Source organism: Desmodus rotundus, chromosome 9 (genome assembly GCF_022682495.2).
Source record: "Desmodus rotundus isolate HL8 chromosome 9, HLdesRot8A.1, whole genome shotgun sequence".
Classification (NCBI taxonomy): domain Eukaryota; kingdom Metazoa; phylum Chordata; class Mammalia; order Chiroptera; family Phyllostomidae; genus Desmodus; species Desmodus rotundus.
The window spans coordinates 36,622,853-36,650,558 of NC_071395.1; the positions used below are offsets into that span (position 1 = coordinate 36,622,853).

Consider the following 27,706-nt stretch of genomic DNA (forward strand, 5'->3'; position numbering starts at 1 on the left):
GGAGGTGTCTCTGGGAGGGAGTCTCAGAACCCACGTGCAGGAAATTCTGGACGACAGACATCGGGTGCCAGAGGAAGCCGGGCATCCATCCGGGTAAGTAGGGGCTTTGAGGGCAATGGAGGCATCTCAAGGAAACAGGGAGGAAAGAAGTTGGGATCGCTGACAGGTCAGGCCATGTTTAGGGGCAAGTTAGGGGAAACTTGAAAAAAAACCCAAGTTTTTTGTTAGCTACATCAGGGTATCTCAAGATAGAGGTTTGTAGCATTTGGTAACTAGGTGTTTCCAAAGAAAACTCAAGGTGTATTTAATAGAGGAGTTAGGGTATACTTTATCTCTAAAAATAGAGGTTCTGAGAGATGTTGGCGGATTCTGGGAGATCAGACCCCCTTACAAACACCCCCCACTAGGTGTACACCCACAGGCAGCTCCCTTCTCTCCATCTCCAGGCTCCAGGGCCCCCACCTCTTCCAGCCCCCAGGAGGCCAAATCTGGTGCCACGTGGCTTTCCACTGGGGAAACTGATTTCGGCCCCCCGCCCCCACCACCGAAGAGGGCCCTTTAATGTGCAGTGGGCTCGTGCTCCTTATGGTCATTCCCAGATTTAATTACAAACAGATTCCAAATGTCCAGTCCAGGTCAGTGCTCCCAAGGCTGCCCCCCATTTCCACATCAGCAGGTGTCCTGGCCTGAGGACCCAAAGCACCTCAATTCACCCTCAAAAACTAGGCACCGATTCTTTTTAGGTGGGAACACTGAGCCCGGCCAGGACAGGACTCCAGCTCCATGCCAGCGACCTGGGAACCTCCCCCTTCCAGAGACATGAGCTGAAACCCAGCCCCGCCAGGCCCTCACCAGGACACCAAGGGCTGCTTTTTGATATATTTTCGTTAAAGGCGAGAAACGGTTCTGTCTTTGGTACGTACAACCTCACTTCAGGCAGAAGGGAGGAGGCAGGGGGCTTGGTGGGAGAGAGGGGTCTTGGGCCCCCATTTCCTGGCATGATTGACCTGGCCCAGCCAAGAGGGGGCTGGAGAAGTGAGATTTGAGGCCCATGTGGAGGAAGGAGAGGCAGCGGCGGTTAGGTCTGACCAGGGTCCTGAGAAAGGCTGTAAGGCCACAACAAGGACGTCTGGGGAACAGGGACAGGAGCCCGGAGTGAGAACCACCACCTGGAGGAGAAAGCAGAAAAGTCAAGGTCAGCTGAGACAGCAACCAGAGACCCGGGTTCAAGTACCAGATGCTCCAAACCTCAGTTACACTACAGTAAAGTGACTCAGCAAGGAGACTTAGGCTCAGGGACCCGGGTTCAAGTCCTGACTCCCTCATGTTCTTGCTGAGTGACCTGGAGTAGTGTCTTAACCTCTCTGTGCTGTTTCTTCTGCAAAATGAGAATGCTGATAACAGTGCCTGTCTCAGAACCTCATGGGAGTCAGTGGAGATGTGGGAGGAGGTGAGCACCGTCCTTGGACACAGCTGCATTAGCAACTATGATAAATGCCATCGTGGTTATTTCTCAGGCTACCAACAACTTCGGGGTCAGAAGGGGAGCAGGTTGTGTGTGCAAACACACAGCCCCAGAGCACTTCAGGTGTTCCATAGGACCACCCCAACCCGTGAAACCCTTCCCAGACTGGGAACCCCACCTCTGCCAGCAGCCAGGCCTGTCTGGGGCCATGGGGAAGGCTGCACTGAGTGGGGGAGAGGCAGGAAGGAGACCATTGTGATGAGGACAGGAGAGAAGCCCAACCAGGCCCAGAAGCTCCCCCTGCTCAGCTCTTGGGAAAATTCCACAGTCCCCTTCTCCTGAGGTCTCTCCCTCCCTAAGCCCAGGTCCCAGCTCCCAGATCCTGGAGTCCCATGTCCTCTCCTGCTTGGACTAACCCCCACTTCACCCCAGAGCCCTCCTCTCTTACCAGAGAGGTCCTATACCTGCCTGTCCCTCCCCCACTCAAAACCCTCCTCTCACTCCCCAGCATCAAGACCAAGAGTTCACCTTCTCATCTCACCCACCCCACCTGACACACCAGCCCCGCTGGGCCCAGGCCGCACTGGTCCCTATTCCAGCGTAGCCAAACGCTGCCTCCTTCTGGAGATTTCTATCACCAATTAAACAGAGTCACCATAATAACTCAGCCATTCCATTCCTAGGTACAGACTCACCCGAGGGCAATGAAAACACACATCCACACGAAAACCTGTTCACATATGCTCACAGTGGCCAAAACATGGAAACACCCAAGCGCCCATCAGCAGATGAATGGATAAATACAATGTGGCCACCCACACACTGAAATACTCCTCAGCCACAAAGCGCCGGCACTCACTACAGCGTGGAGGGACCTTGAACACATGACACTCAGTGAGAGACACCAGACACAAAAGGCTACACAGTGTGTGATTCCATGTATGTGACAGGTCCAGAACGGGCACATCCACAGAGACAGGAAGTGGTTTTCAGGGGCTGGGGAATGGATGGGGGACAGGGCTTCTTTCGGGGGTGATGGAATGTTCTGGAATTAGACAGGGGGATACTACACAACTCTATGAAGATACTAAAAACTACTGATGTGTCTGCTGTAACGGGTGAATCGTGTGGCATGTGGATTCTTAGTTTTTAGAATGACACGTGTGGCAAATGGGCAATTGCCAGAAGTCAGCAGGGCCAACCACACACCTGGCTCAGGGCTCCCGCTTGACCACGCCACGCAAGTGCAGCTCGCTCTCAGCAGCCACGATGGGCTGCCCGTTCTGCAGGTGATAGTCGATCAGGTGGCTGATGCTCTCGAATAGCACGTCCTTCGTCCGCACCTGCAGGGCCAGAGGCCTCAGCATCAGCATCACCAGCAGCTTGTCAGCGAACAAACTCAGGCCAGTCCCAGACCTGCTGAATTGGGACCTACATTTGCACAAGCCTCCTGGTGGCTCTGATGCACACCAAGTGTAAGAATCACTGGATCCAAGACTCACAGAGTTGGCCTCAGAATTCCACAACTAGGTATGGACACAGGCCCCAAGCCACCAGGATTCTGAGGCTATGCTCCCTAGCAGGTTGAATAGCGGCCCCCAAAAGTCATATCTATGTCCTAACCCCTAGAAGCTGTGAATGGGAACGTATTTGGAAAAAGCATCTTTGCCGATGTGATTAAGTGAAGGTTCCAGAGATGAGCTCATCCTGGGTTACCCAGGTGTCCCTGAATCCACTGACTCGTGTCCTTAAAAGAAGTGAACAAGTTGGACACAGAGACACAAGGAAATCTATGAGGAGATGCGGGCAGCGATCGGAGTGATGTGTCAACAGGCCAGGGAACAGCAAGAACTGCTGGAGACCACGAGAAGCCGGGGTCGGGTCAGGAACAGACTCTCCCTCAGAGCCTCGGAAGGAACTCGCCCCGCCAGCACCTTGCTTTCAGACGTCTGGCCTCCAGAGCTGAGAGAGAATAAATCTCTGTTGTTTTAAGATGCCCCGTTTGTGGTCATTGGGTAGGGCAGCCCTAGGAAATGAATACCCTCCTGGAATATCAGAGACACAGATCCAAAAATCAGAATCACCAGATCCCCAAACCATCTGCATCTCAGAATGAGAAAATCTGAGCATCACTGTGTGGTAGACATGGGGACAGCACAGAGACTCCCTGGCCCCCCGCTGCCAGACACTTTGTGCGTGATGCTGGGCTCGCTGGGCATGTGTCCCTTGGACGGCAGGCTTAAATGCACATTTCTGGGCACAGCCACACAGCCACCTTCCACCTGAGTGCGCCCCGTACAAAGAGATGAGGAGTCCACCGAGGACAGCTCTGAGGGCTGGACGGGTAAGAGCGGTTGGTAAACTCAGAGGCTTTCAACACCCCCAAGCACCTTCTCACCTGGGAAATGACCTGTAAGCCCAAGGCCCTTGGACACCGGAAAATACTTCACAAACCCTAGAGCTGCTTGTAAATCGGAAAATGTATTGTAACGTCTAAAATGCTTTAGGAAATGTCAAAGACCAAATCTCATGGACTCCAAGCAGCTGTTAGGTGCATCACCATTTCTTCATGATGGCTGGGGGCAGGGGGAGCCTCCCAGTTAAATAATGGTGCTGTTCAAAGATGTGACTGATGGGTAAAAAAAACCACCCAGACCTCAGAGATGAGAGGAAAGCAAAGTGGGTGTCAGAGGGCTGAAGCATTCCGTAACTTGCAGACCCTAAGACTCTTATCAACCGAAAAATGTGTTGGGAACCCTGAAATACATGAGAAACGAAAAAAGCCATATTTATCAAAGACATCACTATTTGTGAGATGCATTAGTGATAACAGAATGTGAAAAAAGTGCACCTGACAATTGTTGAAATATGATACTTTGTAAACCCTGAAAGAGCTTGAAATTGGAAAAGGTTTGGTGACCACATAATGCCTTATAACCTGGGAAATACTTTGTAAACCCCAAAATTCTTGAACTGGAAAACAGTTTGTAATTCTAAAGTACCTAGTAAACGGAATAGGATCTGTAACCATAAAGGGCTTTGTAGTCCGGAAAATACTTCATTAAACCTAAGGGCACTAAGAAGATGGGCACCCTGGGCAGAGCGGGGGGTGCCCACTCCACCCGCTATTACTTCAGCCCCACCCACGACCGGCTCCCAAACCCGGCTAGGCCTTGCCCTCCTAGTACCTCCCCACCCCTTTAGCCCCCCACTCTCCCCACCCAGCCCCCTTGGTCGGGCCCCTGTCCCCGCCCCACACCCTAGCCCCGCCCCGCGGCCTCCTTACCACGCCCTCAGGGTCCACAAGCAGCAGGTGCTTGGGCTGCCCCGCGTGCATGCCCGTGAGCACATACTGCCCGGGGTTGGTGACGCTATCGCGCACGAGGAAGTCCCCGTCGGCTCGCAGCAGTTTCTCCGCCGCCCGACGGCTCATCTGGCCGTGGTACCAAGGCTCCTGCCGCAGCTGCTCCTCTGTGGGGGCGATGGGGGCCCTGCGGGTGGGGGGACTGGGCCACTGGTCCTCCAAAGGAAGGGGAGCCACCGCGCCCGCTGCCACAGAGCACTCGTGCAGCTTCAGAGCATCCTCAAAGGGTCCTGAAGGGGAGGACGCGGTGGGGAGGCAGGAGGTGGGCAGCTGCCTCCTACTGGGAAGGAAGGGGTCTGGACAGGAGGAGGGACCCACCCTCGGGCCCTGGGCAACTCTGACTGAGCACCTACCATACCCCCAACCTGCACTAAGCCCACAGTGGGTCATTGTCTTGCATTCTGTGTGCAGGCCAATCGTGAGCTGGGTGTGCATGCTGTGCACTCGGTGTGCAGGTGTGCTGAGTACGTTGTGTGCAAGGTGTACTCCTGTGTGCTGCATGTGTGCTGGGTGTGCACCGTGTGTGCTAACGGGAGCCTGGCAGGCAGCAACTCTGTCCACAGGGGCTCCTGTGGTCACCAGAGGGGGTCAGCCCGCCTCACGAGGAACTCACTCACACCCAGCACCTTCCCCACTGGAGGACGGCTGTGACAGGCCAGTGGGGCCGGCTCTCAGTCCAGGGCCCGGAGCACCACCGGTGCTCAGTAAGTGCTACTGCGTGTCATCCCTGCAATGGTCAGCTACCCAGTAGTCGGGCGGCAGGGAGCTGGGCTCTGCAAATGTTGTAAAGGAAGAAATTTCCAGCGGTTCTCAGGGACCTCCATGTAGGGAGGTGTCCTGAGGGAGGGGAACCACCTTGCCTGGCCAGGACGGAGCCAACACTCACACAGTGCTGTGGAAGAGGGCGGAACTGATGTGAGAAATGAGAAGGCATTTCGGACACAAACCTCCTCCACCATACTGAGGCCCAGAGAGAAGGAAGGAAGGAGCTCTACCGTCAGCTAGTCACTCTGTCAGGATCTGGATCAGGACTCCCTCATCGGGCTAGGGCCCCCCAAGAGAAGACGGTGCCTCCCCCATCAGGCTGGGATTCCTTAAGAAGGGTTTTGGGCCTCCTCCCTCAGACCATGGAGTCAAATGAGGATGGAGTTCAAATTCCCTCCTCAGACTGGGGAGGTCCTGCAGAAGGGAGCAAGGCCTTCCCCGACGGACTGAGGAGCCCCGCAGAGAAGACGGGCCTGAGCCTCCCCCATTACACTAGCCACTCTTTCAAGGTATGAACTAGGCCCCTCGCATCTGACTGGGGACCCCCATAGAGAGAAAGCTGGGTTACCCCTAGACCAAGGAATCCCACAGAGGGGGACGCTGAGCCTCCCCTATCAGACTAGGGAGTTCCATAGAAAACAGACTTCCCCACCCCACCCACATCAACTTGGGAAGTCCCAAGGGGAAAAGTCCCAGGGGAGGAGGCTGGACCTCCCCTATCAGGACCACAGGTGGCCTCCCCCCTCAGACTGACTTGCCCCCACATACGCATGTCGAACAGATCCTTCTTGGGGCTGTCCTCGGGCTGCAGAAGCTCCAGTGTGTCGAGACCCTGTGTGTTGACGTACAGGTGGTCCTCGTAATCACGGGGGCCCTGGGCATCCGCCTGCACGTAGCCATCCCCTGGTGGGGCTGGGGAGGGCAGGAGGGGTAATAAAGTCAGCTGGGGGAGCCAGGGGAACACAGAGGCCCTAGGGGGCAGGGAGGGGCAGCGTAGGACCCCACCTAGAAGCCCCACCCACACCTGTCTCCCTCCAGGAAGGAAGCCTCATGCCCATTTGAGCAGCACCATCAAGAGTGAAAAACACCAAAAAAGCCCAGCCAGTGGTGGTCGGACACCAGAGGCCCATACCTAGGGAGGGGACAGCCACCCACCCAGCCTGTCCCCATCTGCCAGGCAGGAAGGTGGCCCAGGGGGTCAGAGCTTTCCAGTTTCAAAAGAAGCCAAAAATCTCGGAAAAAGAAAAAAGAAACTGGTGCTGTCACATCTCTTAAGAGCTTGCGAATACAGTCTTGCAGGTGAACGTGAAAGGGGGCAGGAAGAGAATCTGTGAAGGGGGACCCCGGCACCCAGTGGGGGAGGGGCCAGGGCAGCCCTGTGGCCCCAGGGCATCCTACCCTACCTGAGGGGCCCAGCTCCCAATGCAGGCCTCGGGTGTCTCTTCGAGGAGGAGATGCTCCCTGGAAAAAAGAGTGAGGGTCCCTCCTGCGATGTGCAAGCCCCTTGCCAGTATTCCTACCCAAACACCTAAATCACTGCAGACATAAGTCAGATGGGAGGCTCAGTTCACACCCCCTACCATCTCCCCCTAGCCCTGGCTCTCTAACTGCCGGGCACCCACCAGGCCCAGCTTCGCACCCACCGCCCACCTCTGCTATAGCTTCATAGGCCGTCTCCTGCACCCAGCACCACATACTGTTCCTTCCTTCCCTGCCCTGCTCTCCTGGGCAACTCCTGTTCACCCGTCAGCACCCAGCCCGAACACTGCTTCCTCAGGAAAGCCCTCCTGACCACTGACAAGTCGGTCTCCCTTTTGTGCACTCGTTACCTGCCTCGTCAGCCCTTTTCACAGCACTGATTAAGTCATGGATGGGATTATTTCCTCAATGTCTGAGGGTGGGAATCACATCTGGAGTGTCTAGAACAGGGTGGAGCAGATCCGTGCAGTTTGGGGAAGGAAGGAAGAGTAGGGGGTACGAGAGACCCTACTCTAGGATTGAGAACAGGAGCAGGAGGAAAAGCTAGGGACAAGGCCCTAGAAATGAGCACCTGGGGACAGCTTCCACCATCCCTCCCCCGCGAGTCCACAGGGCTGACCTGGCTGAGGGCTCCTAGGGCCCCAAGGGCGCAGGGTTGTGTCAAGGTGAGCCTGGAGTCCACCAGCCCGCCCAGGGGCGGCTCCTTGCCTGGGATGCTGTTGTAGTAATTGTGTTCTGAGTCCTCCTCATCCCCCCATGCCGACTCCTCCAACCCGGTCAGCCTGGTGACAGACAGCAAGGGGAAGCACAGGCAGCGGGTGGCCCCAGCACACGGGGCAGAAGGAACAAGGGCACCCAAGGGACGCCAAGGCCTTGGGACTTGAGCTTTGAAGGGTGGGTGGAAAAAGCCAGGCCCAAGGGGACTCTGACCCCACCTCCTATGAGCTGAGCTTTTGCCCAGGAAATGCTTGCCGGGCGCTGTGCTTCTCTTCCCTCGTCTGTAAAATGGGACACAGCGTAGCTACCACAGGCCCTCAGAGAAGCTGGTCCCTGCTCCTTTCCACCCGCTTCTGGCCTGGCCAGACAGCCAGAACACACCAGACTTGCACCCAGGACCAAGATGCCTGCCGTGCCTTAGGGTGGAACACCCTTGGCATTTAAAATGCCCTCACTCCCTGGCTGGCGTGGCTCAGTGGATTGAGGCTGGCCTGTGAACCGGAAGGTCTCCAGTTCAATTCCCAGTCAGGGCACACGCCTGAATTGCAAGCCAGGTCCCCAGTTGGGGGTGTGGGAGAGGCAATCTATAGATGTATCTCTTGCACATCTGTGTTTCTCTTCCTCTCTTCCTCCCTCCCTTCCTCTCTTTAAAAATAAATAAATACAAATCTTTAAAAAAAAAATGCCCTCGCCACCTTGCCCTGTGGTCACACCTGTAGGAATTTACCCCACAGGTGATCTTCCAGGTAAGCATGGTTCCTAAGAGCAAAATGGTGTAGGCCACTGTCTGCCCCTCAGTCGGAACTAACCGAAGGTTCCAGTTTGGGCAGCAGAGCAGGACCACTTGGCCGTGGAGGCGGGGCAGCTCCGGGTGCTATTGTTTCAGCCATAGCGGGTTAAACCCACAATGTGTAGGTGACAGACATGCAAACCCATGAGAAAGGCCACCTCACCCTGAGGAAGGGCCTCCTGCTGCACTTCGAATTCTTATCATGTGCTTATTGAATGTCTAACAATTAACTTAAGTAGCTGAGATCAGGGGTCAGCCCAGGAGCCATACCACTTTTAAATGGTTAAGAAAACATCCAAAGAACAAAAATTGGCAGCATGGTGAAAGTTAACGAAATTCAGATTCGGTGTCTATAAATACAGCTTTGCTGGCACCAGGGCCGCCCGTAGCTTTAGCGCCCTCCGCAGCTGCTTCCACACAGGACAGCCACGACAAGCAGTCCCGCCACAACATTGCAAAACTCTGACCGTGTGGCCCTGTGCAGCGGCGTTGACCCACGCTAGTGATGGTGATGACAGCGTTGACTGGCTCCTGAATCCTCACCTCGACCCAGCGAGTAGCCACTGTCTTTATCCACGTCTTATAGCCCAGGGAATGGGGATCCTGGCAGCTGTGATGAGCTAGCTCACAGGGAGGGGGGACACAGTGGACCCAAGCCCAGGAGGAGCAGGTGAGAGCTGGTACCTTTCAGGGGGGACGACAACCTTGGGGGGGCTGTGCAGGTACTGTTTGAAGCGCAGCTCAAAGGCTTGGCCCACAGTGCTGATGACGCTCTGGGCGAGGCCCTCGCAGCACTCCAGGATGTGGCAGGCTGGGGGTCATTTGGTGACACAGCATCAGTGTGGCCTGGCAGCTGGCACACTCTACACAGGGCCCCCCTACCCCACCCACTGGGCCTCACCTCTCTGGTTGATGGGGTCCTTAGCGACATAGGCCACATAATCCGTCATGTCCTGGGGAGAGAGGGGGCAGGTGGAAGGGGCCAGCTGGACCTGCCTGGGCCCACTGGCCCAGATTCCTGGCTGTCCACCTCCAGAAAGGCAGGCAACAGAGGAGCCCAAGCCCATCCGCCCAGCCCCTTACCGTGTCACCGCCTGACGCGAAGGAGATGGACTGCATGTGGTGGTTGGCAATGACCTGTCAGAGAAACACACCAGGTCACAGCTGTCCTGGGGTCAGGGACCCGAGGCTCAGGCAGGCACTAGGCCAGGGCCACAGGGAGGGGACTGGGGGTGGGGGAGGCAGAAACAGGGATGCACAGACAGACAGAGACACACTGGATGCCAAGAGCACCCCCAGTGACAGCTGTGGGGCGCTGTGAGGGCAGCGGCCACTTCCCCCGGGGCTCCAGGGCGGGGTCTCAGTTTGTCTCCAAGTGAACACATCACATGAAGCCCCGCACCCCCCGTCCCTCCAGGCTGCACCTCGTGTGAGCCCACAGAGCTGCCCTTCTGGGGCTGAGGACAGGCCACGCTGCCCTCGCCCACCATGTGGCCCTCACCTGGCGCGTGGCAGGCACGGAGAGGTTGAGGCCATCAGTAGAGATGCTAACAGCAATGCTCATGCCGGCGAAGCGCAGGTTGCTCTTGCCCAGGATGGAGGCCAGCGCCTTGTTGGGGGCCTGAGGGGCAGAGGGCCACAGGGTGGGGGGCCTGAGGGGGCAGAGGGCCGTAGGGTGGGGTCTTGGAAGGGCAGCAAAGGGTGGGGGCCTGGTGGGATGGGATTGCAGAGAGGCTCCAGCTGGGCAGGGTCCGAAGGTGGCCAAGGTGTCCCCACCAGCCCTATTCGAGGACCACAAACCCCTCACCAACCTTCTTTTTCCAGGAGCCCCGGACTCCAGGCACAGCCTCATGGAGCCGGTTGATGGCTTCCCTGTGGGGGGATGGGGGTGCTTAGAGAGCTTGGAGGAGAGGAGTGTGGGGAGGGGCAGGAGCTCAGAGGAGGGTGGCAGGTCAGAGGGTGATGGGCTGAGAAAGGGGTGCAGTGGACCCTGAGGTGGGGAGAGGCTCAGAGGAGGGGAGGGATGAGAGGGGGAGGAGTTCTGGGGTACCTGGGGAGAGGAGGAGGGGATAGAGTCATAGAAGGGGGGTGCTCCCAGCCATCTGGCAGATACCCCCATCACCTGTCTCCCCCTGTGGGTCCAGATTCGGTGAAGCCAACACAGCCCCTAAACTCAGACCCAACTTCTGGTGGCCACAGGCATTGAGAGGAGGACCTCTACTCAGAGCAGAGCCAATGAGATCAGCTTCCCGGACCCTCGTCCCCTCCCACCTTCCACAGCCCGGTCTGGGAGGCTCACCTGGTAACCTGGGTACGAGTGCTGAAGTCCAGGGAGCGCATGGAGCGTAGGACCTCAATGCAGCCCATGTACTACGGGAAGAAAGGGGGGTGAGTGGGGAGAGCCCACAGACCCAGCAGAGGAGCCCAGCTGGGACTGGCAGCTGAGCTCTTCACCCTTCTCTCCTGAACCACTGGGTTCCAGTCCTTCCCTCTGTCCTTGGCAATGTCCAGCCAGCAACCTCGGGGCCTTTGCACCTGCTGTCCCCCCAGTCTATTTTGAACTGATTCCTCCTCATCTTCAGACTCAGCGTCACCTCCTCAGAGCCGGCTGCCCTGACTCTACATAAGCTGTTCCACAGAAGTCCATTGATTCCTCCAGGCTCACTTAACTACCTGCTCATTCTTTTTCTGCTCTGCTGCATCCCGGAGAACCAGGATGGCGTCATCTTGCCCACCTCTGCATCCCAGAGCCCAGCACAGGGCCTGCAAACAGGCAGGACAGAGACCGCCTGGCCTGTGAAGCCCAAAATGCTGACTATCTGTTATCCTTTACAGGAAAAGCACGTGGACTTCTGCCTGGACCACCATTTCCATGGAAAAGTAATTCGGAATCTTCAAGAGACAATGCCGAGCATCAGAGGAGTGGGAAACAGCCAGCAGAGTTCCTGGGCAGCTCCTGCAGTTGCCAAGGGCAGGGGCACGAGGACCAAATGATGGCCATAACCACCCTTCCAAATGCCAGGCTGCTGGGAAATGAACTGGTACAACTGGAGAGCCACGTGGCAGCGTCTGTCACATGATCCCACTGACATGAAACGTCCAGAACAGGCCAATCCGCAGAGACAAGAGAGTGGGTTTGTGGTCGCCAGGGCTGGAGGGAGTGGGGGGCGGGGAGTCTGACGGGGATGACTGCTCACGGGGACAGGGCTTCCCATCGGGGAGATGGAATATTCTGGAGCTAGAGAGTGGTGATGGTTGTACAACCTTGTGAATGTTCTAAATGCCACGGAATTGTACACTTCAGGATGATTGATGGCTTAATTTGTTGTGTGAATTTTACCGCAGTTTTTAAGGTGAACTACGGTGATGGAAGCTGGAGGGTGGGGGTGCTGCGGGGGTGCCGGCCAGCAGGGCACCAGGTGGCGCACCTGAGACCTGCTCACACACTGCACTCTATGTGTGTAGCCCCTCAATTCCACAGTCTGACCAAGAAAAACAGTACGCCCCACAGATACGTGTTAATCACAAAGGAAACAAATGGTAACTTTACCAGGGAGAAATGTCACCTTAACCAATGCTTTACTTTCCTGGGGCGGCTGTAACAAAGCACTATAAACCAGGCAGCTTAAAACAACAGGGATGTAGTCTCTCTAGTTCTGGAGGCCAGATGTCCAAAGTCAAGGTGTTAGCCAGGCCGCATTCCAACTGAAGGCTTCGTGGAGGGCTATTTCTTGTCTCATCCAGCTCCCAGTGGTGGTGGCCAGCAATCCTTGGCTTGCAGACACATCCGTCCAGTGTCTGCATCCATCTTCACTTGGCCTTCTCCCTAAATGTCTGTGTCCAGATGTCCCTCTTCTTATAATGACACCTGTCATTGCATTAGAGTCGCCCCCCACCCACACTCCAGGATGACCTCATTTTAACTTGACTACATCTACAAAGACCCTGTTTCCAAATAAGGCTACATTCGCAGGTTCAACGGACATGAATCTGAGGGGAAGTATTGCAGTACTGCACTACTACACAGTACTGGACGAGGGGACTGTGGTAAAGCAGCAAAGGCACAACTAATCGCAAACACATCAATTTCCAGGGTGCTGGTAACCAACAGGCCAGCAGAGATGTGAATTCCCTCAGATGGCCAATGACACTCTGGGATACCTGGTAATTTTCGTACATGAAAGGGCGGACTGTGGGTGTGCAGGACAGCTAGCTCGCGAGGCCAAGCGCAAGCATCTAACAGCGAAGGTCACGCGCTGACAGCCTCCCAGGGGTTCACCAAACTCTACACAGGGATAAATTGCCTCCAGACATTTTAATAGTCATGGTTGCAGGCGCACAGGCGTTCCAATCGTCCAGCTTTTCCGCATGTTTGAAAGGTTTATAATAAAAAACTAGGATAAAGACCCATCCTTTTACACAATGTTCGAGGTCCCCAGTCTCACATCTCCAATCCTGAGGTCTGGCTGGACGCCGCCCGTTTGCAGATACCCTTTCCCGGGAGCCCCCGCCCCCGCCTCAGGCCAAGGTCTCGGCAGGTTCCGATTCTGTCGTCTGTGAAGGAGCTTTAAATGGGGTTCTGGGTAGCAGGAAGCCCCCCCCCCCTCGTTCCCACTGTCCAGACACTCCTGCGCAACCCGAATGGGGAGGGGAATGCTTAACCTGCGCATGCGTGTCCCCCACCCACCTGCAGCCCTTTCCCCGCCTCTAGTCACGTGACGCCTTGGGAACCCAGACCCCAGCGCTTCCCGGCTGGGGGCGCCCAGCAGAGCTCTGGCTGGAGGTGGGGGTCCAGAGTGGTGGGGAGAGATGGAAGGATGGAGAGGAGATACCTGGTTCTCAGGGTCCGGGGCTCAGGGAAGTGAGGGAAGGGAGCCCCAGTCCCCAGGCTAGAGGGTCCGAGGATGGCATCCCAGCGGTCCTGGCCAGCGCACTCACCCGAACGATGTAGGAGACCCCCGGCCCCCGGACCCTGGCGTCTGGGTGTAGCCAGCCGTGCGCCGGCTTGTGGATGAAGCTGCCTTTGCGGATCCACTCGTCGGCGACGGAGTCTGAGGGTCCGGCAGCCCCCCGCGTGCCCCGAGACCCCCGCGTCCCGGCAGTCCGGCAGCGGCTGAGAGCCGGCAGGGGGCAGGGCGCGGCGCAGCGCGGCTCGCAGGCACCCAGGACCGCGGCCGCCAGAGCAGGGACGCTAGCCGTGCTGGCCTGCTCAGGCTGGGGATCGGCGCCTCCCGCGGCCCCCGCGCCCCCCGCCGCCCGCGACGCAGCCGGGCCACGGCCCAGGAAGCCGGCCGGAGCCGCAAACTTCCATTGCGGCATGCGCGGCAGCAGCGCGCAGAAGGTGGTGGGCGCCTCGGGCTCCGGGGGCGCAGGAGGTGCGGGGGGCGCGCGCCCGCCCGGACCCTGCGTCATGGCCGCGGCCGCCGGACGGAGCCCGACCGGGCGCTGAGCCTGGAGCGGAGGAGGCCCTCTGTCTCCTTCTCGTTCCCTCCCCGCCCCCGGCCCGGTGATGTCATCCGCCCGGCCCAGCGCGCAGCCGCGGGGGGCTGCGCCCCTGGGACCCCGGCCTTCGGCAACCCGGCGCCTGGCTGGGGAAACTGAGGCCCGCCGAGGGCACGGAGCTGACTCGGATCGAGCAGCCAGGGAGGGAGGTGTTTCCAACCCAGGACCTGGACACGGATCCCCTACTTCGCCCCCCGCCCGTCCACCAAGTTCCTGGAATGACAGAGGTGGAGAGACAAAAATGACCCCCCCCCTTCCTTCCTCTGACTGGTGGAGGAACTGAGGCCTGGAGAGGAGCGGAGGCCCGGTCAGGGAAGAGACCCCTAATCCCAAAATCAGCCCCCTCATTCCCATTGTTCCAGCCGGAAGATACTTGAAAACTCAGGCCCTGGTGTGGAAACTGAGACCCAGAGAGGGGCAGGGGTGTGCAGGCACACTGCGGAGACCGGGACCCGGGAGTGCCGGCGTGGGCTGGCTGAGTCTGGGAGGTGGGGAGGCTCAGGGCGAAGCCTAGTTCCTACTCTGCTGCCTTTCCCTGGGCCTCAGTTTCCCAGGCTGTAAGCCAGGGACATGGGCTGGAGAGTCATGGGCTCCTCCATTTCAGAGGAGCCCTGCCCGGCAACAAGCCCACTGAGCCCGTGGGCCTCAGCCTCCCAGGCCTAACGGCCCCTCCGGCCCCAGCGTCTTCGTCCCCACCCAGGCCTCAAGGCTTGATTCCTTCTCTACGGGGTAGCTGGATGTCACCGTCACTCCAGGACCCAGCTTCCTAGTCCCCCGCCGGCCCCACCCCAGGCAGGGCTGACTGCTGGAAAACAAAAGGAGGGGGCCGAAGCGCGCAGGCAGGTGAGGAAAGAGGGGCGAGGCCCTTGGAGCCGGATCAATAAATCAGAGAGATGAGATCACAGCCCGGCTGGCCGCCGCAAGCCGGGAGGAGGTGGCTATGGGCTATGGGGGGCGGGGGGGGGGGGGGCGGTGCCGTGCCGTACCGCGATTGGCCTGCAACGGGGAGGAGTGGCAGGGGAGCGGAGGGAGTTGGCGATGCTGCTAGACGCTGTGGGTGCCACGCTGTAGTCGCTATTGTTCGTCCGGGCCGCGGGGTCTGGGGTGTGTGAGTGCTGAGGGCCGACCTTTGGGGCGGGGGGCGGGGGGCGGATGTCGGGGTTGGGAGCCCCGATCTGGACTGTGTGTGCTGTGTGTCTTTTGTGATTTACATATATGTGGTCTGTATGAGGACTGGGTTTGCGTGTATATTGTGTGCAGATGTGAACGTGTGTGTGCATGTGAGGAGGGGTTGTGGTTCTCCCAGTATATGATTAGGGGGTCCATGTGCATTTCAAGGTGGGTGTGTAGGGGCAGGGTGTCCGTGCATGTGTGTAGAGATCTTGACGTGTGTCCAAAGGGTGCGTGTGTGACTTTGGCATGCCCAGGCTGGGGAAGGGACAGTTAGGAAAGAGCTAACATGCCCCCTAGGCCCTGGGTGCTGCCCCTGCGGCCACCTCCTCCAGGGAAATGAATAACAGCAGGTTCTCCCTCCCAAGTTCCTGACTTAGGGTCTTTCCGGGTTGCAGTTTCTAAGGCCTGCGCTTAGGTGTCATCACACACAGGGCTTGGTCACATGACACCGTCCCTAGGAAAGAATGGCAGGAGCAGAGCCCTGAGGCCAGAATTCAGATCCTGGCATTGGGCAACACTAGGGCTTATAGTGCGCCCTTGGACCAGTGCCCAGTATCTGCAGCCCGACTTCCTCTCGGCAAGCATCACCTACCTGCTGACTTGCTGTGAAGCTTAAATGGTCTTTTTCAAAACCTGATGAATATTAGAATACATCAAACTCCTATACATCCTTCAAAACCTAGCTTCAATGTCCCCTCTTCCAAGAAGCCTACCTGACTGCCCCACTCAAAGCTCTGGCTCCACCTCTGCCTCCTCTGGTCCCATCCAGACCCCAGGGGGCTACAGAGTTGGGAGAATGGCTGTTGAGAGCAGTGTTTCAGATCTTCTGTGATGTGAACAGACCTGGATTAAATGAATCCCACGCGTGCTGCTGACAGCTCTTGGTGCCGCAGATTTATTGGCAAGCAGCTAGTGCGGGGGATGGGGAGAGGAGGGCATCAGGGCTGCTTCCAGCCTGATTTTGGGCTGGGACCAGGTCAGGAAGTTGTGCTTCCATGAGAAACAGGTTAGAACCCAAGTTTGGCAGAAACCTGAGCTGTTTTGGGGACCCAGGCCCTAGCAGGGCAGACGCCGAGTTCTAGGACACAGGAAGCTCCGTCTCCAGCCAGCCACTGGGGAGGGCCAGGGGTGTCCCTTTCTCCACCTGGCCTCGGTTAGCCTGGCATGACCAGGAGAGAAGAAACTGGGGCGCTGGAAGGAGGCTCACCCTGCACAGGGCCATGGGGTCACAGCCCCCAGGGACTGGAGGAAGCAGGTGGCCTAGAAGGACCTCAGATAGTTCAGCCTCTCTGAGTTGTCCCACCCCAGCGAAAGCCAGGCCCAGGAGGGGCCTGCCCACACTCTACTTCAGGGTGCAGGAACACTGAGGCTCAACCCAGGTGCTGGCCTGCATCCTGTCCACCAAAGGCATCAGGGCGTTGTGTCCGGGGCCATGGTGGAGGCCCGTTTGGAGTGTCGGATGCCCATGGTGAACGCCGGGGCCCTGGCTTTGGTAATGGTGACATGCTCGGGACTGTGGGTGCCGGGGCCAGGTGTCTCATCCGGGGGGCGCGGGTCACGGGGCCGCCCCAGCATGGTGAAGGCAGGCCGGCGCTGACGGTAGGTGTTGGGATCTGGGCTATCATACTGGCCTGGGCCAGGGATCTCAGCAGGGTCTTGTGCAGGGCGGGCAGGGGGTGTGCGGCCCACCACCGTGTAGCTGGGGCTACTGGGCTTGATGAAGATCTGGGCGCCCCAGAGAGAGGGCAAGGTGTAGGCATTGGGGGCAGGGGCTGAGGTTTCCAGAGGCTGCGGACGCGGGCGGGAGCCCAGGGTGAAAGCTGGAGGGGTCCGCTGGCGCACAGGGGCCACCTTCTCTGGGCTGTAAGCCCCAGGGCCGGGTGTCACCTCCAGACCTGTGAAAATGGGGCGGGAAGGCTGGCAATGGACAGAGCGTTCGCCTGGTCAAGGACGTCGCGCGGCTCCCCACTCACTGCCCACATGCATCCTGGAGCTCACAGCACTTCTGAGGAAGCCCCGAGTCAGTTCTCCCCCTTCCCTGCCTTGCCACACAGTCTGTTCTCTTTCAAGCCTCCATGTCTTTGCCCAAGCTCAACCTCCTGCCAGGCAAGCCTTCTGTTTCCCATTCCCATCTCCCAGGAGCTGCTTCTCATCCTTCCAGAGAGCCCCAATGACCCTCCTCCCTGTTGCCTTCCCCACAGCCCTTCTAGGATGAGTCTACGTCTTCCCCTCTCTCTGGACTCGGCCACACAGAAGTGGGTTGGTCCCCACCTGGGTCTAACTCCACCGTTCTGGGGCCTTATACAAAGCAAGTACGTGTCAAATCTACTTTGACTCCCATTGGCTGGTCTAATACATGTTTGGGAGGATGAGTGGGTAGAGGATGTGTGGTGAGTGGTGGGTGAGAAGTGAATGAGGAGATGAGCGTATCCATGGGTATATAGATAGATGGGTTGATAGGTGGACCCCGGGTGGATGCATCAGTGGCTGGATAAATGGATTAATGAGTGGGTTGGATGATGAACCAGTGGATGGGTTGATAGGCTGATGAGTAGATAGATGGGTGGATGGATGGATGAATCAGTGGGTGAATGAGTAGTAGATGGAGTAGAGGGGTGATAGATGAAAAGAATGGTGGGTGGATGGGAGACTGGAGTCAGATGACTAAATCAGGCACTTTAGGTGAAAGTAAGCTGTTCACAGCCTGTGAAGGGGATTTCCACATTTGCTATAGTCCCCACTACTCCCTATTGTCTCCTGATGCTGAGGGTGAGCCCCAGCTGCCCTCACGGCACCGTGTGTGCACAGGGCACCATCACCTTGGCCCACTTCACTCATTCAGGTTCTCTTAGTCCCCCAGCCCCTCTTCTGAGGTCTTGGATTTTGTCATTCCAACGACACTGACGTTCTAAGAACTTGGGGATAGGAGTAGAAGGAGAGGACAGAGGCAGGAGAGTCACTGAGACCCTGATGGGACAGGGTCCTCATGGGGTAGCACAGGTCACATACTCACCCCGAGACTTGCCCCGGCCCTGCATGGAGTAGGCAGGGGTGCAGATTCGACCAAATCGGGTGACTTTTGGGTCCAGGAAGTAGACTGGCCCAGGGCTGGTGTCCTGTGGAGATGCTGGGGAGAGGGGCCCAGGGTCCTGAGTGCACCTCTGATGGCCCCACCGCCCCAACTCGGCGCTGCCGGTTAGCTCCAAGTCTTTCCAGCCTCCAGGCACCCCCCAGCCCCATCCGGGAGCGCAGGGGCCTCAGCCTGTGGAGGTATGAGGGCCCTGACCCGGAACCTGGATCTCTACTTTGACTTCATCTTGATGAGCGTTTTTGTTCCCGCCCCCCATGAAAGCTGTGCCACCCTTCAACCTCTCCTCTGCCACAAGCTAGGGGACCAGCTCTAGAGAAACCAGCTCATGCCTTGGTTAGAATCGCACAGAAAGTGACTAGAGCGTGACTAGGCTCTCACTAAGGGTCTGCGGAGGCCCCTTTAGTGCCTGGAATTGTTGACATTGGCATGCTTAAGGGAGAGGCTTTAAGTCACGTTTAAATCCAGCAGGGCCTCTGTGAGCCGGGTCCTGGGGACTGTCAAAGCCTCCTTTTCTACAGTAGTAGGATGCGAAGCTTGAAAAATGAGGCCATCCGTGGAAGGGGTGGTCCCATGCCTGGCACTTAGTAATTGGAATCAATGACTGTGAAGGCCATTGCTACTAGTTATAAGCACATTCAGGTACGAATGTATAGTGGGTTTGACAAGTATTAATTGGTTGACATATGAACATGTGTGTGCACACACCTGACCCCAGCACACACATGAAGCACATTCCCAACAAATGAGCACATCCCAACTCAGCCCATTTCCCACCTCCAGGCCTCTGTCTATGCTGCAAGCTCTCCTGGAGTCCCTTCTCCTCCTGGGGGCTCCAGTGAACTCCTACTCATCCTACAAAGCCCAGATCCCATGCCTCCACCTCTAAGAAGTCCCTGAGCATTCAGAAAAGTCTACACCAACCACACCCACCCTGACTCCCGGTTCCCCACGTGTGTCCTATGACTAGAATTAGAATCGGGAATCCAGGTTGCTCTGGGCCATAGGCTAAGTTCCTGACCTTCCTGGTGATAGATGTGACACTGATTCCCTCACTTGTCTTCTGGGGCCTCTTGACATTCTCTGAGTTCTCTTTCAGTCGGTTTCAGAATTTTGCTGCTTCTGAAAGCACCTCTGCCAGCCACTCCCTCCCAACAAGCCTCCATCCACAGAATCAGACTCCGCACACAGGACCCTTCTGGTTCCTGCTCTGGCCTAATTGGGGCCTCAGAGAAGCTCTGGAAAATGGGCTGACGGAGTGTGTGGGCATCGAGGAGAAGGGCAGGCTTGTGGATGACTGCTGATAACTCCACTGATAGCCATGGAGAACTGACTGTGGCTAGGGGCCACCCACATCCCTGCGCCTGGTACTCCCTCACACACATTCTGGCCAGGAGAAAAGCAGACATCACAGAGGTCAGGTCCCCCGCTGACCAGGCAAGACCCACAGCCTGCAGTCTCTCCCCACCGCCCCCCAACTGCCTAAACAACGAAGAATTTTCATTCTATTCTCACCGCATGCTGTGAGGTAAGCAAGGACTAGGGAGCCCCTGGCTTGTTCATGGAGACATTGAGGCTGGTGCTCACTCTCCAAGCCCAGTTTTCTGAGCACTGACCAGATACCCAGCATTGCAGCTACTTTTAAGGCATTTAACTCTCACGTAACCCTGACAACTGTGCAAGGAGTGTATTGCCATTGTTTACAGAGGAGGAAACTGAGGCACAGAATGGTCAAGCGGCAAGAAATGTGCAAAGTGCGGGAGGCAAATGCAGGTCCTAACCCCCACACTCCTCCTTCCACTCTCCCTTGATAAGGAAGCAGAGGACAAGAGAGGCACAGCGGCTTCCTGAGGTCACACAGCAAGCCAGGGATCGAGTGACCCACCCGGATTCCTGCCTCGCTCCGTGGACCCTGGATCATCAACTGAGAACATGCCCCTTGGGGGGGAGGTTGGAGGTTCAAGGGGCCTCACAGAACCCCCTCTCCCACCCCTGCCTGCCTGCCCACCACTGGCCTTACCCTCACTGGGTCTCCGGAGGAGTGAGTAGGCGGGACTGGCCACCCTGGTGCAGTCGTGGTTGATGTAGCCCACAGTGGATGGCAGGGCGTACAAGCCCGGCCCAGAGCCTGCAACCAAAGCCCTCCGGTCACAGCCTGGTCCTGGGTCCCCTGAAATGTGATGGGGAGCTCAGGGCCTAGCCCCTGAGCCCCCACCCAGGCCACCAGCCACCCTCCATGGCAGGGGTGGGCGGGCAGGAGCTGCCTGCTGCAACCAAGCATTGTGTGTCGGACATGAATCACAGGGGGAGGGGCCACGGGGCCAGCACCCTCCTCCTGCCTTGAGGCACATGGGATGGGATGACTGAGGCCCAGACACAGACAGACACTGTCACAGGTGGGGAAACTGAGGCCCAGACACCAAGATGGTATCACAGCTGCAGTGTTTGGTGGCCTCTGCAGGAATGGCAGTGCCACAAGAGCCAGGAAATACTGCCGTGGGGCCCGACTCCAGATGTCTTGTTACAGATGGGGAAACTGAGGCAGGGGCCGCGACCAAAACTGGGATCCCACAGTGAATGTCACAGCTGGGACATTTGGCTCGCTGATTAAGACACCACAAACTCTCCCCACTGGTTCGCCCAGCATCCATCCCCCACAGGCCCTTGGCTTCCTGGTTCTTGGCTATACTCCGAGCACCCAGAAGGGCACATGGCCCATAAAATGCTCAGTTATCACTGGGTGGAGGCATATTCAGGGGCCATAGAAACACTGTGATCACCCTATCCTACTGGACAGAACACTGAAGGGCAGACACTCTCCACAGAGGCTCCGGCCTTCCTGCTGGGCTCCCAGAAAAGGTCCCACCGCCATGGCCCCCCTCCTCCATGGCCTGCATGTACCGTTCTCCAAGGTGGCCATCCCGCAGGTCTTCCTCAGGCCGGTCTCTGGAATCTGGCACTCTGTGGCCCGCCGGCCAGCGGGCGCTGTGGTCAGCCGGGGAGCAGGGTCGCAGTTGAGGGTCCCCATGGTGAGCAGGAGTGGGTTGCAGCGAGCACGGGGCTGCGCAGCGCCCACACTTGATGCTGTCTCTTCGATGTCAGTGGCTCTGGGCCGCAAGTTCCAGCACTGTCCCCAGTCCTCAAGGCTTCTGCCTGTGTTGGCAGAGCCCTGGACTCACCACACCCTCCCAGGGACCTCACAGACGGCCCGTTGTCCTTCAGCAGGGAGTCTTGGGGCCCTGGCCCAAGCAGGCCGGTCGGCAGACGCTGGCCTGGAAGTGGGGCTGGGATCGAGTGTCGGCCAGATGGCTGGACAGTCCAGGGAAGAATCCGGTGTCAGCAGAGCGGATCCCCTGGGAGACGGTGGAGCTGGGCAGCCGGGGCCAGAGCAGGCCCCAGGGGAGCTGGAGCCACAAACACAACACCTACAGCCTTGTAGCAGGAGGGACTGGTGAGGTCATGGGCAGCATGGCCCCATTTCTGCAGCCAGGGAAACTGAGGTGCAGCCCCAGGTCCACAGCAAGTTCGCCACTGGGCCAAGAAGCCTTTCTTTCTTTCCTCTTCTCTTCTCTTCTCTTTTCATTTCTTTTCTTTTCTTTCCTTCCTTCCTTCTTTCCTTCCTTCCTTTTTTCTTTCCTTTCTTTACCCAGTAAGCATTCATGGAGCACCAACTGTGTACTAAGTTGTTTGGGTTGGTGGGGGCGCAACATGACAGACAGGGAGCTGATATTCTTGCAGGAGAAAGAAAAAATAAACAAAACATAATAAATGAGCACAGTATACTACAAGGTGTTAAATGTGCTGTAAATCACAGCGCAGGGTCAGGAGTCCATGACGGCAATGAGAGGACTGCCGAGTGCCAGCTCAGGCAGGATGGGAGGGCGCTGCGTTGGGAAGGGCAGAGAAGAGGGTAAGGGAGCGGCTGTGCAAAGGCTCTGGGGCAGGAGCCAGGATGGTGAGGAGTCTGTATGGTCCTCCAGAACAGCCACTGCCTCCCAGAAGCCAACAGGAATTTACTCCAGCCCAATCTAGAGTTAGTCTAGAGTAACATCACTGCCTGCACCAAAGGCACCACTGTGTCAGGCTGCAAAGCCGGGCTCGGAAACCTGGCTGAACAGAATTCAGTCCAGTCCCTTCCATGGTATCCTTGTTTACAGCTGTATTGTTGGGCCCTTTGGCACTGTAATTTTTTAACAAATTTATTGAGCTATAATTCACATTCTGTACCATTCACTCCCCAATCTAATTGTAATTAATTAATTAAATTTAATTACGGTACATTCGGTAACTTTTAAACTTTTTCATCAAAATGTTACAATCTATGTAAAAGGTTATAAAACAAGTCTTAAATGCTTGTATTAGAAAAGAATGAAGATCAGCCCTGGCTGGTGTAGCTCAGTGGATTGAGTGCCGGCCTGCAAACTAAAGGGTTGCCAGTTCAATTCCCAGTCAGGGTACATGCCTGGGTTGCAGGCCAGGTCCCCAGTAGGGGGCATGCAATAGGCAACCACACACCGATGTTTCTCTCCCTCTCGTTCACCTTTCCTTCTCTCTAAAAATCAATAAATAAAAATTCTTAAAGAAAAAAAAAAGAAGGAAGATCAAAGTTGAGGGTTAAGGGTCAAAGGTTTCTTCCAGGTTCTAACCCCAGCTTCTAACCCCAGCTCCACTTTCTGGAGACACTGAAAATCCGTGGTGGGTTCCCACAGCTCTAAGAATAAAGGCCAAGCCCTCACTGTCACACAGGTCTCTCTTGAGCCCTCTGCCCTTGCCCGCACCCCCCAGTCCTTGCTCATTCTGCTCTGGCCACATCAGCCAGCTTAGCCAGTTTGTTGTTCCTTGAGCCACCCAGACAGCTCCCACCGCAGGGCCTGCACCTGCCCTCTCTTCACCTGGACGCCTCTACCTGCCCTCCGTCCGCATACGTGCCTTGGCCAACAAATGAGCCCACAGTCAGCTCTACCCTCAGCCACCTGTGGGCCCCCAACATTGGACAAGCCATTTGATTTTTTTTTCTAGAAGCAGCAGAAACCCCAGAGCTGTGGACAGAACTGGGCACTGAGGAGGGAGATGACCAGGCAGAGCCTCTCAATGACCAAGACCAGCCAGAAGTGCAGGAGCCCAGGGACCCCACCACGGAGGTCAGCCAGGCACAGGAAAGACGAAGGTCCCTCTGGAGGTTGCTCCCCAAACCCAGCTGGCCGCATGCCCAGGCTACATCAGCCAGCCATGGAGTGCAGACCACTGGAGACACTGGTCCCAGCCTGGACTCGGTCCCAGCTGCCTGCTTCCCCTCTGTGACTTGGGAAGGAAACAAGAGCTAACACAGAGAAGGGCCAGAGTGGAATGGCCGCCTGAGCCTGTGAAGGGCAGCTTTGAGGATCCCAGGGCCGGCCGCCTCACCAGGCAGAGATCAGCCCCCCTCCGCAGGTCCCCCACGGATGGCACCACTTCTCTGTGTGACTCCCATTCAGCTCAGAGCTCTTCCCCAGATGCCAAGTAAATGACATGTAAATGAGCTCCTATTTCATTTAAAGCATATGCAAACAAGCAATGCTTTTAATCCAGTCTGACTCACTGACAGAAGAGAGCAAATCAGAAAAAAAGGGGGGTGGGAGGGACTGGATTTGGAGTGACAGCGTGAGGCTCCAGGGGAGGAACATTACCTCCCTGGGCCTCAGGATCCTGAAGAATCAATACAGTTGGTGTTCCCTAAATTATAGCCTTATCCTAGTTACTAACTCACCCAGTATTTATCTGTCTTCCCTCTGTGTGCCAGGCACTGACTGGTAGGTGCTGGGTAAACAGGTATGATCCAAACACATAACTCCCTTCCTCACGTCTCTGTCCAGAGAGGTAAATAAGTGATTTTCCCATTACTTTAGAAGGCAAATAGTGCCAAGAAGAAAAGATTAAGGGCAAGGAGGAGTTGGAGATGCAGGGGGTTTGCAGTTTGAGATGGGGTGGTCAGGGGAAGCCTTGCTGAGAAGGTGACATTGGAGCAGAGACCTAAAGGAGGAGGCGAGGAGGGAGCCAGGGTGAGGTCTGGGGAAAGGACATGCTAAGCAGAAATCACAGCTCAGGCTGGACAGTGCCTATCATGTTGGGGGAACAGCAGGAAGGCTATGTGACTGGGGAGGGATGAGTGAGGGGGTGAGAGGGAGAAATGAGGGCAAGGAACTATCAGAGAAGGTTGTGCAAGGTCCTGTGGGCACTGGAGGACTTGGGCTGTTTACCCTAAGGGACAGTGGGAGCCCTGGAGGGCGGTGGGCAGAGCAGGACCAGGCCCACTTGGGGCTCTCTCGCGCTCTCTGGTGGCTACTGCTGGGAGGACAGGCTGTGGGGTCCAAAGGCCAAATCTGATTCAAGGGCTCACGAGCTCCTTTTATTGGCTCCAGGGGAGAACAGACTGTGGGTGGCGCTGGGAGGCCAGGGTGGAGGGGACTGCGCTGGTCCAGAAGGGATAGTGGGGAAGCTTCCGGGGAGGGGGGGAAGGGTGGGGGAATGGGGGAGAATAATGTGGAGGGATGGTGGGCTCCATCCAGGTGGAGCTGGAGGATGGGGTTGATAAACAGGTTGGTTCTGGGTGTATTTTTAAAGTGGACCCCACAAGTTTGCAGTAGATTTGGAATGGAGATTGAGGGAACTAGATGTGTTGAGGCCGCCTCCAGGATTTGGGCCAGAGAACGTGGAGGATGGAGCTTCTGTAAGGAGGAGGGGGAAGATGCAGGAGGGGTGAGTTTTAGGAGAAGAGCAAGAGCTGAGTTTTGGCCCTGACTGGTGTGGCTCAGTGGATTAGAGTGCCGGCCTGCGAATCACAAGATCGCCCGCTCCATTCCCCGTCAGGGCGCATGCCAGGGTTGCAGGCCAGGTACCCAGCTGGGGGCGTGTGAGAGGCAACAGGTTGATGATGTATCTCTCACACATGGAAGTTTCTCTCCCTCTCTTCTTCCTCCCTTCCCCTCTCTCTAAAAATAAATAATTTTTTTTTTAAGTTTCTTTTTGGCATTGTGAGTTTGAGGCTCTGGTGGGAGGTGCATGTGGATGCTGATAGGCAACCATCCATGGCTGGTTCTCTCTGCTTTGTAACAAATTCCCCCAAAAGCAGTGGCTTAAAACAACACATGGTTTTCAGGCTGCAGAGCTGGGTTCTCTGCTCAGGCTGCACTGATGGCATCCTCCAGCACTGGGCCTTATCAAGAGGCTAGAGTAGGAAAGGGTCCGCTCTCAGCTCCCCCAGATTGTCAAAGGATTTATTTCCCTGTTGTTATAGAACTGGGGTCCCTTTCTTGCCGGCTGTTGGCTGCAAGCCACTCTCAGCTTCTGGCCATATGGCCTTTTATCCCAAGTGAGGTGGGGGCCGTGGAGGGTTTGCGGCAGAGGAGGGGCGTGGTCTGGTATAAGAAGGAGGGGGGAGTCAAAATCGCCATTGATTTCTTTGGCTGTTCCTTATCCATTTCTTCCACGACCCTCCATAAAACACACAGGTACACATATGCACAGGAAGAGGCCGAAGCTGTACCCTTGTGTCCTGAGGGTCCAAAACGTCACTTGCCCACTGCAGGTGCACAACGCATACCTGTTGAAGAAGGGAAGGGCCCAAGGGGAGCTCTCCCCAACGATGTTGCTATTGCTGGTTCGAGTTTTCACCACCCTTTTCTAAAAATCATTCCGAGCTGAAAGTGAGGACACACCCCAGGAGGCTGGGTTTATTGGATGAGCTGTTGTTTTCTGTCCCTGGTATACAGGAGGCGGCAGGCCAGGTGTTCACAGAGGCTGCCGCCTCATCCAGTGTCAGCTCACCGTTGATATGTCACTTCCCACCTCCCCGGTGCCTCGAAATTGTCCTTTGTCCAGTGGCCAGTCCCCTGACTCAGACTCACGCGCCTCTGTGGCTGCCTGCCCCCTTTTCCTTGGGGACTCTAACAAGGAAGCCTTGTTCTTCCCAGAGGACAAGAACGCAAAGAACCTGCCTGGCTACCCCCCTCCCTCTATCCCGGAAAAAGCTGGCTCTCTATATGGGACCGAGCAGGCACTGGAGCAGTTCTGCTGGGCACGCTGCTGTGTTTAACAGATGAGGACGCAGAGGTTCAGAGAGAAAAAGGGCTCACATTCAGAAGATTGGGGGACCAGACAGGGGTCGCAGCAGGCTTTCCTAAAGCCCACACAGTCATACCCAACCATTTCTCCCCTCTGGCTTTATCCATCCCTCTGGTGCAGCCCTTTTGGCCCCCTTGCCCTTTTTTTTTTTTTTAAGAACAATAAACACCTTTATTACATGAGCTAAGATAGGAGGGAGGGGAATTTATTTGCCTTTCTGGGCCTTGGTTTTCCTCAGCTAGAACTCCAGCCCCTTGCCCTCTAGCACACGGCTACCTGCACAGCCACACTGGCCTGGTCTTGGAGAGATGCACGCAAGAAGCTTGCCCTGCTGGACCTGCTGGAAGCTGGAACTGCTCCTCCAGATTTCTTCTCATATTTCTTTGATCTTGGTCATTTTTTGTTTAAAATCTCTTCCTCCTCAAGAGTCAGCCTGGCCTCCTTCTTGTGGCGCAGGGGCACCGTGCAGTGGGGCTCGTACCAGTGTTGGTATGGTGTGCTGGTAATGAAGCTCTTTACTAGGATCTTGGAGAGGACCAGTTTGTTAGGACCAGTTCATTGTTGGAAACATTTGCAGATAATATCAATAACCCTTGTTTTGCACGTACAACAACTCTCAGAGCCCCAAGAAGTTGCCCACATCCAGATACTTTTTAAGATTCTATTTATTTATTTTGGGAATGAGAGAGGGAGAGAAACATCAATGTGTGGTTGCCTCTCATGTGTCCCTACTGGGGACCTGGCCTGCAATGCGAGCACATGCCCTGACTGGGATTTGAACCAGGGACCCTTTGGTTCACAGGCCTGCGCTCAATCCACTGAGCTACAGCAGCCAGGGTAAGGCAAGGTACTTCCTCACAGATGAGGACACAGAGGTTCCGAGAGAAATCTGCACACAATCTCTAGCAGGATGCCTCAGCTCACATTTTCTTTCTTTTTTAAAAAAGATTTTATTTATTTATTTTCAGAGACAGGGGAAAGGAGGGAGAAAAGACAGGGAAAGAAACATCGATGTGCAAAAGATACATCAATCGGTTGCTTCTCACACGCCCCCAACTGGGGACCTCACCCACACAACCCAGGCATGTTGGGTTGCCTGACTGGGAATCAAACCAGTGACCTTTCCGTTCGCAGGTCTGCACTCAGTCCACTGAGCCACACCAACCAGCCCATCTCATGTTTTCACTTATTGTGGGAAGGCTTTCTTTCGCTCCTGGTCTTGTGGTGCTTATGCTAATTGTCCCCAGTGATGCAACTGGCTCA

The 27,706-nt window shown here is 56.4% G+C and overlaps 2 protein-coding genes across 2 annotated transcripts; both read right to left on the reverse strand.

The window, feature by feature from the left end:
* Positions 1 to 394: 394 nt before the first annotated feature.
* Positions 395 to 14,311, reverse strand: SHC2 (SHC adaptor protein 2). Its single transcript, XM_024568705.4, has 13 exons — positions 13,519 to 14,311; positions 10,880 to 10,950; positions 10,392 to 10,452; positions 10,082 to 10,201; positions 9,664 to 9,717; positions 9,482 to 9,533; positions 9,265 to 9,391; positions 7,693 to 7,855; positions 6,998 to 7,055; positions 6,363 to 6,506; positions 4,752 to 5,059; positions 2,675 to 2,808; positions 395 to 1,169 (listed from the first exon to the last, which is right to left on the reverse strand). The coding sequence occupies exons 1-12, from the start codon at positions 13,990 to 13,992 to the stop codon at positions 2,680 to 2,682; spliced, it is 1,761 nt and encodes a 586-aa protein (XP_024424473.3). The 5' UTR covers positions 13,993 to 14,311; the 3' UTR covers positions 395 to 1,169; positions 2,675 to 2,679.
* Positions 14,312 to 16,665: 2,354 nt separating this feature from the next.
* CIMAP1D (CIMAP1 family member D) lies at positions 16,666 to 21,875 on the reverse strand. The gene is made up of 4 exons (XM_024568590.3): positions 21,245 to 21,875; positions 20,364 to 20,471; positions 18,269 to 18,382; positions 16,666 to 17,150 (listed from the first exon to the last, which is right to left on the reverse strand). The coding sequence occupies exons 1-4, from the start codon at positions 21,369 to 21,371 to the stop codon at positions 16,666 to 16,668; spliced, it is 834 nt and encodes a 277-aa protein (XP_024424358.2). The 5' UTR covers positions 21,372 to 21,875.
* Positions 21,876 to 27,706: the final 5,831 nt, after the last annotated feature.

Bases quoted from the DNA above. Each gene is read 5' to 3' on its own strand.
- SHC2 (XM_024568705.4), bottom strand. From the start codon at position 13,992: ATGACGCAGGGTCCGGGCGGGCGCGCGCCCCCCGCACCTCCTGCGCCC. The intron at 10,202-10,391 runs GTTGGTGAGGGG...TCTGCCCCTCAG, and splicing joins GGGGCTCCTGGAAAAAGAAG to GCCCCCAACAAGGCGCTGGC. The intron at 9,534-9,663 runs GTAAGGGGCTGG...CTCTCTCCCCAG, and splicing joins TCGCGTCAGGCGGTGACACG to GACATGACGGATTATGTGGC.
- CIMAP1D (XM_024568590.3), bottom strand. From the start codon at position 21,371: ATGGGGACCCTCAACTGCGACCCTGCTCCCCGGCTGACCACAGCGCCC. The intron at 20,472-21,244 runs GTACATGCAGGC...CTTTGGTTGCAG, and splicing joins GATGGCCACCTTGGAGAACG to GCTCTGGGCCGGGCTTGTAC. The intron at 18,383-20,363 runs GTAAGGCCAGTG...CCCTCTCCCCAG, and splicing joins CCTCCGGAGACCCAGTGAGG to CATCTCCACAGGACACCAGC.